This window comes from Festucalex cinctus, chromosome 7, assembly GCF_051991245.1.
Source record: "Festucalex cinctus isolate MCC-2025b chromosome 7, RoL_Fcin_1.0, whole genome shotgun sequence".
In the NCBI taxonomy this organism is placed as follows: Eukaryota; Metazoa; Chordata; class Actinopteri; order Syngnathiformes; family Syngnathidae; genus Festucalex; species Festucalex cinctus.
In genome coordinates, this window is record NC_135417.1 from 148,354 (window position 1) to 159,339 (window position 10,986).

The following is a 10,986-nucleotide window of genomic DNA, read 5'->3' on the forward strand; positions in this document are numbered from 1 at the left end:
GAAGAGGCGGGTCAATAATCTCACAAAAGAAGAGGAGTCACTTCAGGTCATTTATTTCAGCACTGAGAGAGCAGTTAGGTCTCGGAGCAAAGTAGACCGGAGGAGGAGGAGGAGGAGAACACAGTCCAGGCCGGCTTCGGTTCCGTCGTTTTCGGGGAGAACTTTTAAAAAAAAAAAAAAAAGGCAAGCGAGATGCTCTTCGTCAGGCCGACTTGTTGACCATCTCATCGCGGAGGCTACTGTCGGGTGGCTCTTTGTCGGGTTTCGCACAATGGACCCCCATCGCTGTGAGGATGAGGCGGACTACGAGGATGAAGATGTGGACCCCCGTATCCAGGTAGACCGACCCCCCTCTCATTCTTACGTCTTATTTTAAACCTAAACATCAAAATATGTTTGTAAGTTGTCCTCCAGCGTAACTAACGACCTCTTAAAGCTGTTTTCACACGATTGTCATCCATTTTGTGTCTTCCACCAATTCAGAGTAAAATGGGATACTTGAATACGTTTATAAACAATTCCTAAAGATTAAATGTACACTTACTTTAAGGTAAATACAGCGGACTGTATTCAATAATAATAATTAAAAAAAAAGAATAAAAAAAAAAAAGACTGGAGGTGTACTTAAAATAATGGAATGTACTACATTTATTTTGCTATTATTATTATTTAGTTATTTTTATTTATTTGTTTTTGTCTGGGTTAGCAACTTTGCATGAATATTAAATTACAACTAGGACTGCTTGAACGATTTTACAGGAAAGATTGAATTTCGATTTTTCTGGCAGATATTATGATTTCAATTCGATATGCAATTTTCTTCAAATCAAGCTTCACTTTAGTAATCATATGTACAGAAACATTTACACACAGAAAATGTCACTCTCCCTTGTACCTTCAAAACATTAAACACCAATAATGCAAGGACACTGTCTGATGTGGCAATGTGATCATGTACATGGTCTGTGTACATAAACCTAAGATGTATAAATATTTTATATTTGTAGTAGGCTGTATTCAATAAGACTTTTGCTTCAAACTGGGAGCTTAGCGATACGGCCTGAAATTCATATCATGATGGTATTGGAAAATGTGCACCTCCAATGAAAATAGTATCTACTATTTTATTTAACAAAAACAAAACGAACCAAGGAAAGGTTCATCCAATTTTCTTGCTGACTAAAATAATTCTGTATGACTTTATACCTCTCAGTGTATAAATTTGGTGGTGCAATGTATACCAATTCAGTTATGTAAAAAAAAAAAAAAAAAATGGAGAAGTTTAGAAAAACTTCTGTGTGCGGTCGCTGAAACAGGAAGCGGTAAGACTCCTGCTGCTTGCACGTTTCTGTCTCTCGAATGTTCATGTGCTGTTGTATCAACAGTGGACAAACGTAATCCGTAAATAATCCTTCACAGCATAACACACTTCGTTCTGGGATACAGCTTGAAATCCAATTCATTGGGAATTCAACCTTGTTGTAATGAAAACAGAACAAATCCATTCGGCAGCACTAATGTGAGGGACTGTAAAAATATGCCGTACAAATATAATTATTTTGTGGCCCTGCACTAAAGAAGCGGAATAACACGTGTGCTGATGATAAACCTCTGGAGCACTGTAATATTAATGTGGAGGAATTGTGATATGACGTTATGATCTCGTGTCTTGCAGGGCGAGCTGGAGCAACTCAACCAGTCGTCGGATGACATCAACCGATGCGAGACGGCGCTGGAGGTCAGTATGGCGACGTGGAGCCACGTACAGCGCGCCATGATATTTATAGCGCTCGCATGGATGTGCCGTGTCATCACATTAGCGTCAAGCAAGCCTCATGAAACGCTCAACATGCTTAGAAAATGAAAATTCCTTGTCAGCATCAGGACAATCTCCACAATTTGATTTAGAATAAATTTAATTCTATTATAAAGATAATAGATCATACTGGCAGCATTAAAAGTATTCTTCAATGTACATGCACAATAATGTCTACTGAAAATGACCAATTAAATAGAACTAATCACTTTGTTTATCCAAGAAAAGGTATTTATTTTACAGTGCAGTATTTAAAGGTATATTATTCAAATTGTATATTTAATTATACTGTGTTACAGTACAGTCATCAACAACAAGAACTAAATAACCTTTTTTAGAAGTCCTTTTTTGAGCCATTTGTCAGTCAACACAATTACAATTTTGAGACTGGTTGCATGCACCCGTGCTTGAATTTTGAAAAGACGTGAATATTTGAATCATTTCTCGCAAGCTGTGAGCAATGTGTGCCACGTCTTGCATTTTTATGATTGTAGGTCAGTGACATTATAAAAGAGGTGAAAGTCCCACTCGTCGATTTTATTACCATATGATGTCGTGGTTGAAGTCAGCAAACACGCAATCTATGGCTGACATTATGGTCATGTTAAATATGGAAAAAACAACAACTACTCGAATAATCATTAAATATTGCTTCTTAAACTTAGTGAAAATGTATACATACCTAAATGTTCTAAAAGACGGGGGGAAAAAAACTTTATGAAATGTACTCTACTAGATTTAAAAAAAAGTTAAAGGCACTCTAACACTTCTAACTAGACAAAGTGCAATTTCTGCAAAAAATAGCATGGGAATGCTGAAAGCTGAATGCTAATAAAATATTTCTCAAGCGAGATTTGCTGAGCAGTATCAGAGAGCTGGTAATGTTGGCCAGTTATATGTATGGAAGTGAGAAAGTGAGACTTGGAAAAAGTTCAATGTCAGTCCCATTGAAAAGGAACGGGGAAAAGTTGATATTTAATGTTAAATTGTGTGAGTACTGTAAAGTTATGTGGAATCAGATGATATATATATATACCCAAGATGGAGGGAATTTTTGAAGCAAGTTGAAATTTGAACGGTGTAAATGGGATGTATTATGTGGGAGTTTTTGCACATCATGACACACTTTGAGACTAACTGAGGTAACTTCTTTTTTTTTTTTTTTCTTTGGCCAGGATGCTCGTCAGAAGTTCCGCTCGGTCCTGGTGGAGGCCACCGTCAAGTTGGACGAGCTCCTCAACAAGATCGGGAAGACAGTGGACGAGTCCAAGCCCTACTGGGAATCTCGACGACTGGCTCGACAGGTCGCTGATTTATTTTTTTGTTCCACTTTAAATCAACACGCTAAAGTTTTGGCTTTCGGCACCTTCATTCTTGTGAAATGCAGAAGTTAGTTTAAACTGGAAAACCCACAATAGTTACTTCCTTTTTATCATTGTGTGTATTGGTATTTCATATACCTATTGGCGATACCTCGCTGCCACAAAAGAAACAATATTCCGTATTTTAGTGCTGGTAATTCTGCGCCGTTTGGCCTCTTGTGTGGGGGAAATGTGTCCTTGCTTCAAGCTGTTTTAACTGTTTTAGTCAAGTGTATAAAAAGTACTGTACTGTATTAGGAAAGAATGGAATTATTGTGCCTCCCACACAACTACAGTATGGCAAGCATGAAGGGACATGAAGTCAAGGAGCTACACGGATGACAAAAGTCCGATCCACAGTACACTCCAACCGCCACTTTCAATTTGAATCTGCCACCTAAAGAAAAGACAATCAAACGTTTCATACAGTTAGAAGTGCTGTAGCTTAATGCTAACAAACATGGATTGCGAAACGCCACTGACGCACTATCAGAGACAAACAGCCTAAGGTAGGATGAGTTGGTAGATATTTTATTTTATTTTTTTTTAAATCAGACACAATGAGTAAGTAAAGCACATGACTGCGCAGTAGATTTGATCATCTGTCCTGGTTTTTGTTCTTCGGCTGACATTTTATGGTTGTCGCCAAGTACTTTGAGTGCAAAGTCTTTGAAAAATGTTGGGTAACAACATTCATTCAACTTTAACAAGGAGGACGAGCATAGTAGAAGAGTGTCATAGTTTGGCTTTATTTGCGCTAAATGAGGGCGTTATTGTGTCACTTTCCACCTACAAAGCTGCTTCACATATACGTAATTCCGCACGTTAACATAAACGCGTCTCTAGCGAAAATGTAGTCGGTCATTCATCTTGTGTTGACCCTCCAGAAGGCTTGAAGTGATTTGTTGCGTGTCCAGTGAAAATCAGAAGCAATTCAAGCGATGCAACAAACAATAAAATCCTTGTGATATTTGAAGTCTTAAAAATGACTTGTTGTTTTTTGTTTTGCACTGATGTCTTTGATGGCCCGCATGGCGTCACGCAACGCAGCCTCGACTCAATTAGACACGACTCCCTCATGCTGTTTGCGGCGAGATAAAAATATCTCGGCCGCAGCACTGAGGCTCCTTGTCTCCATTCCATCGGCAAATTATATTTCAATGCTTCGCCGTCTATTTCTTCTCGCTCTGCTGTCTTCCATCACTGTCAGTGGGATTTAAAAAAACAAAAAAAAGGAGGGGAGGAGGTTTGTGTGTGGAGATAATGTCAGGTGGTGCCGTTGCTAGGGGCGTTTGACCTCAATTCCCGCTGGAAGATAAAATCCAGAATTGGGTTTTTGTATATCGGCTTGTGGCTGCTAGGAAATTGGCGATTGGGAGTTTCTGCTGGCGGGAGTCAACCTTTAAATGTTGTGCTTTTTAAAGCACAATATTATATTTTTATTTAAAGGCTTCTTAGAAGAGCAATCAACTTCGGTGACGGAAATCCAAGTTGCATCGAAATGTATTCTGAACGGGACCTTCATTTTTACTATTCACTTTTGACTTATTTTTTTTAAATAGTGACATGAAATAAAATAAAAAAATTAAAAAAATCTGCAATTTATCATTATGCATCTGTCTAATATTGTTAGCCTATCATTTGATAGTTTATTTCTTTGCGTACATTCTCAGTCATCCAGCTAGAATATTTTTTTCTTGTTTTCCAAAAGCATTCAAAACTGTCTTGTGCAATTATGCTATTAGGCTAATTGGTTCGAATGAAATTTTCAGGTTGTGAAGTTAACCAGGCTTAGGAGTCTGAATTCAGCCATGTCGTTCTGAGATTTTTTTTGTTTGTTTGGTAAAGCTAATCTTAATCGAGGTTTTCAGCAAATGCTACGTGAATACGTGAATACGTGAAAGAGGACTCAGTGTTGAATTTTCATAGAAGAGGAAGTCACACCCACACATTGTCGCACAGTGACTACAGTGATGTGTATCCTTGACCATTCAGTTTTTGTGCTCCTTCAAAACTGTCTATAAGATGCAGCACAGTGGCTGGCCAATAGGAAAGGAGTAATCAGAATCAAGGAAGTACATCATTTATCTTACTGTGCATTGTTTTCAAAATCTAATCACCTATAAGTCATTTATTAAAAAAAAATAAAAATTTAAGCTGAGTTTGATATACTAAAGTGTTTTAGGATCATATTTAGTGAAACACACATGAGCTGTATTGAACAGTAACAACATTAGCATTGCGGTCAGGTATGTTGCATGCTGGGAGACGCGATGAAGATGCGCGCTGACTCATTTGGGTCAGCGCGATGAAGCTAACCAGTGAAAGTTCCCAGCGTTTGTTCTGCTCAGTGCAGAGTAAGCCGCTTTCCCTGCCATGAAATTCGCATCCCACTTCCTTCTTTTGTCGTTCCACTTGACCTGTTTTTTTGTCACGGCAGTAATAAGAATCCGTGGCTCTCTTACACAATTGCCACACAAGCGCACAGGTGGCATTTGATTGCCTCGGCCTCATATACAGACCCTGGGATATTATTACATGTGGGTATAAAAAGTGTACACACCCCTGTTCAAATGCCTGCTGCTGTTTTGAAGAGGGGCGTCAAAATGTATTTATTTCAAGTTCCTTTAATGCCACTAATTTTTCTTAACGCAAAATTTATGACCGCCTCTTACTTGGAAAGCCTGTCGTGGTGGAATTCCAGTCGCAACGCAGCAGACACGTCCCGTCAAAATTTAGCAGTAATCAATTTAATAGTAATGAATATATTTCCGGATACAAGGGTCACTTTGTATTTTACAATTTTAAAAATGTGCAGAATTTCACAAGCTGCTTCATGTTAAATAGATTGCTCTTAATATGAAGAAAAACTGAGCTGTCACCGTCTTACAAATGCAATTATGCCATCTAGTGGCAGAAAAAAAATGACCAACACAAATCAATATCACACTTGTTTTTACAGTACAGTGCATATTTTGAATTTTAACTAAATTTTGTGAATTATTATGAAATGACTATCGATGACTAAAAGATACAGCCATATTTCTATTGAACATTTTTTTTCCACTGTAATGTTTAAAAAATTCTGAAAAATATGAAAAAAAATATTCTACATTTAGAACAGATGTAAAATTTGCGATGAATCGAGTGTGAGTCATGCAATTAATTACGATTAAAAAATTTAATTGCCTGACACCCCTAATATTGATCTGCTGATATTCTCTTGCCCTTGACTGATTTCCAGCTGAAGAAAAGCAGCATGAGTATCCACAGATTATTTTCCTTTATTTATGAAGATGGAATTTCTGTTGTGAAGCTAACTTGCCACTCTGAGGACAAAGAAGAAAACACCTCCTTTTTGTCATCTGCTTGCTCGTTTCGCTAAAATTGTTTTTCTTATTTCCGCATGGAAAAAATCCAAATATTAAGTGGGAAAAACTGCAGCTGGTGCCCAAACAGTAAACAACAACACCGTCACGCCAAAATGAGACCACAGCTGACCTGGCAGCAACACGTTTTGCGACATCAGCGTTTTGCTTTTTTGACGAGCTGCACAGCGGCGGCGGGTGTCGGTCGCCTCCCACCACATGACCGCGACAAGGCGGCGGTTGTTGGCGTCACGCTACACGCTAACCCGCGACGCTAATTGAGTTACGTCCAGCATGTGATGATGTCAGCGTTTTGGCAGATGTGGGACTGATTCAGCAGGAGAGATTTCTTTCTTATCTGTAAATTTGGACTCAAATCCAACAGAATTGTAGAACCGTCGACTCAGTATCTGGTAAACGAGTTGCTTGTCCTCCCTTCAGGCCCAGCTGGAGGCCCAAAAGGCCACACAGGACTTCCAGAGAGCCTCCGAGGTCCTGCGCGCCGCCAAGGAGACCATCTCGCTGGCCGAGCAGCGCATCCTAGAGGAGGAGCGCCGCCATTTTGACTCTGCCTGGCAGGAGATGCTGAACCACGCCACGCAGCGGGTCAGCATTTCGGTCCCCGACGACCGGATTTCGACACGGAAGAATGTGCTGATGAGATGCGATTGGCTCTCGCAGGTGATGGAGGCGGAGCACGAGAAGGTCCGAAGCGAGGTGGCGCACAAGGAGACGGCGGCCAAGCACGCGGCGGCCATCGCTCGTATGAAGCAGCTGGAGAAGAAACTCAAACGCACCATCAACAAGTCAAAGTAAGAACAACGACAAATTGGATTTTTCAACATTAACTGAATTTAATTTTCGACTTCCTGTTGTGTTTTCCTTGTGTGACATCATCTTTGTTGCCACAGGCCCTACTTTGAAATGAAAGCCAAGTTCTACTTGCAACTGGAGGTACTTAACAAGCTCAGCTTTATTTCATTCAAACCCGACCGTCCAACCCGTTACCGAACCGCCATTTTTGTTTTTCTCCCCGAACAGAACCTGAAGAAGACGGTGGACGAACATCAGGCCAAACTGTCGCAGGCCAAGGCCGAGTACAAGACGGCGCTCGGGAACCTGGAGGCCATCTCGGACGAGATCCACGAGCGCCGTCGCAGCTCTGTCATGGGCCCGAGGGGGCGGGGCGTCGGCGCAGAGGGCGACGGCCAAGGCGGCAACGGGGACCAATCGTCCGGCGTCAAGATGGAGTCCGATGGCATTTCCAGTAAGATGAATCAGGCGCGATGGGATATTTTCCAGTTCAACAAATAACCCAGATTATGGTAAAATATATTTTCCTGAATAGTTCAGATAATGGATGGAAATATTTATATTTCAGAGCGACCTAGTTTTTATGTAAGACTATTGAACGTCAAATCCTCTTCAATCCTGCTTTTTAAGTCTACACAAAGCACAATTTTTGATTTAGTATATTTTACTACAATATATTTGTGTTATACTTTGCCTTTGATCTCTCTTAGTGAGTTTAAATGGGTCTTTTATCAGGTTGTTATAGTTTTGGAATTTTTCATTTTACGTAGTTAGTTTTTATTTCGTTTTTTTTTTTTTGTTTTTGTTTTTTAAATTTAGTTTAGTTGTAATTAGTTTTCAGGGTGGTTCTGTTAGGTTTTATTAATTTTAGTTCTTTAATAAATGCTTAGTTATAGTTTAGTTTTAGTTAGTTTCATTATTAGTTTTAATTTAAAAAAAATGTGTATTACTTGTGCGCAATATTCAAAAAACACGAAAGTGCTTTTCTATTGGCTGCTGCTAGATGACGTCACTTCCGTGTGACATTTTCAAAAGTCATTATTCCGTTTTATATCAAAATAAATCTACTACAAATCACATTTAAAATCAACCCCAAAGGCTCATGCATTCAATTAATTACCAAAGACTAAAACAAAGGACATTTTTGCTGTAATTATAGTTTTAGTTAGTTTTGTAAACATAAAATGTAGTTTCAGTTTTCATTTTTTAAAAAGCATTTTCGTTTTAATTTTATTTAGTTAACGATTTTTTTATTTTAGTTTGTTTTTTTCATTAGTTTTAGTTAACTAAAATAAGTGTTTTTAGTGTTTTTAAAGACCTTAAGACATGCTCTAAAACTATGTTTATTTAAGATTCCTCTCGTTGTGGGAGTGGTCTGGATCATCACCCTCATGATGGTGGAGGGGATTATTTTGATGTCATTCAATTCATTTCAGTTAAAAACATTGTTTTAATACACTAAAAATTGAATTACAAACTTGGTCACGCAACAAAGTCAACTTGTGAGTCATTGTACATTGGTCTGAATTAGAAGGGATGCAGAAAATCAGCATTGGGCCTCCATGTTGTCAAAACAACACAATGCTGGCAGCCATTTTATGTAGCTGCTAGTGACGGTGCGTTTAAGTGTAGCTGGGAAAAACATCACCCCTCCATTTCCACTCTCTTCCTTCCATCCCTACAGTGATGTCAGTGTGTTTCGACGACGAGGCGTGCAACGGCGGCAGCGCGGCGTCCGAGGAAGACTCGGAGACGCGTTCCACGTGCAGTCGTGGTTCTTCTCCCAGCAGCCCTCAGGAGCTCCAATCGCCGTGTTCCTTCGCCTCCTCTTCCTCCTGCGCCTCCTCTTCCTCCCCATGTCCGTCACCGACTCCATCCGGCTCCTCCTCCTCCTCACCTCCCTCCAGGCCCTGCAGCCTGGACCTGCCCAGCTCCGTCTCCCTGTCGGACTTCGGCTTCATCTCGCCCGTGCTCGGCCCTCGAAGCGAGTGCAGCGGGGCGTCGTCGCCCGAGTGTGAGCTGGAGAGAGGTGAGTGAGTGGCCAGGGGATGGCGGAAGCTTTTGTTTTTGGTCTACTTTCTTGCTTTCAGTTTCTCCACTTTTCTGTCCCAATACTTTTGTCCAAACGCCATAATTTCTTCAGTTCCTGCCGACATGCCAATACTTGTGCCCCAAATGATTTCGCCACAATTTCCTCTCCAATATACATTCGTCTATGTGTCCCAATATTTTTGTCTAAAAATATATATTTTCTTCATTGCCAATACTTACACATTATTGTTAGTTTTACTCATAGCACAATATTACTTTTGTCCATAGAGGGCATACAAAAATAAATAAATTAAAATGAGATATGTATAGGTAGGTCTGATTGCCACTAAACATTTTGAGTGCTCGAAAGTGAAAAAACATTCAGAAAGAAATGATTTACAAAGAGTATCCAAACTTTGTACAAAATACCACGTGTGGGGTAATGTTTTATTTCGCCCCAAGGGCTAGATAGCGCTGTATTTATAATAGACTATTGTCATTAAGTTTCCTTCAGGTCATGACTATAAACATGCATGTGAAGTTTGGGATGTTTTGGAGCATGTAACGGGGAGTTATTAAGCATTTCTTCTTTCATTGCGAAGGAAATATGAAACACAAAATTCATTTTTATTTTCATAGGTGCCCAAATACTTTTTTCCAAATTTAACTTTTAGCTTCTTATAGATATCCCAATATTTTTGTACAAACGTATTTCCCTCAAATTTAACTTTCTGTACATGTCCCAATATTTTTGGCCAGATTCTGTATTTCCTACGCTTTTCTCTTTGATATTTGTCCAAATTCCACGTTTTCAACCCTTCCCTTTTGCGTCGCAGGTGAGCGAGCGGAAGGCGCCGAGGTGACGTTGGACAACGGGTCGGCCGTCATCAACAACAACCAGAACAACAACGGCAGCGGAAGCGTGATGGCCGCCGCCACCAAGAGGAGTTTCAACCTGGAGGCTCGCTTCAGCTTCCTCAACCTGCGACGCCAACGTAGCGACGCCAAAAATATGGACAACTTTTCCCAGAAGGCCGTGGTGGTCAAAGGACTGTGAGGAACCACTACAAGAACATTTGGATTGATTGATAGGGGAAAAATACTCATGTTAAACAAAACAAATTGAGAAAAAAACTCTTCCTCATCCGTTTTTGCGTCTTATCGTCCTTGTTGATTTGTTCCACTAAGATGGAAGCTGGCATCAAGTGTCGTCAAGTTGTTATGTGTGGGAATGTTGAATAAAGAAAATGTTGCACTGTTGGACAGTCCTGTTTAAATTTTGAGAAGAGGTCTGAAATGTTTCATCCTTTCAGTTGCTGATAACTCTGAGTAAGTTCTTCGCTTTCTGTAGGTGTCCCAATACTTTTGTCCAAACTTCACATTTGACTTCCCAAAAGGTGTCGCAATTTAATCAAACACAAAATTTGCATCTTCACTTTCAATGTGTAACAAAGTTAGGAGCTCACTCCTTGTAGGTGTTCCCAGAGGCATAGTTTGCCAATGGGCAAGGCAGGCAATTGCTTGGGGCCCCTGACCCAGCAGGGACCCCCAGAGGGCCAACCGATTTGCCACAAACCGCATATCCTTCACATTAGCA

At 40.1% G+C, this 10,986-nt stretch overlaps 1 protein-coding gene across 1 annotated transcript; it reads left to right on the forward strand.

Annotated features, from left to right (window-relative positions):
• Positions 1-10,649, forward strand: sh3bp5b (SH3-domain binding protein 5b (BTK-associated)). Its single transcript, XM_077526633.1, has 9 exons — positions 1-337; positions 1,676-1,738; positions 2,992-3,120; positions 6,987-7,151; positions 7,227-7,357; positions 7,457-7,499; positions 7,587-7,812; positions 9,043-9,387; positions 10,226-10,649. Exons 1-9 carry the CDS (start codon positions 272-274, stop codon positions 10,444-10,446), a joined length of 1,389 nt encoding a protein of 462 aa, XP_077382759.1. The 5' UTR covers positions 1-271; the 3' UTR covers positions 10,447-10,649.
• The last annotated feature ends 337 nt before the right edge of the window (positions 10,650-10,986 follow it).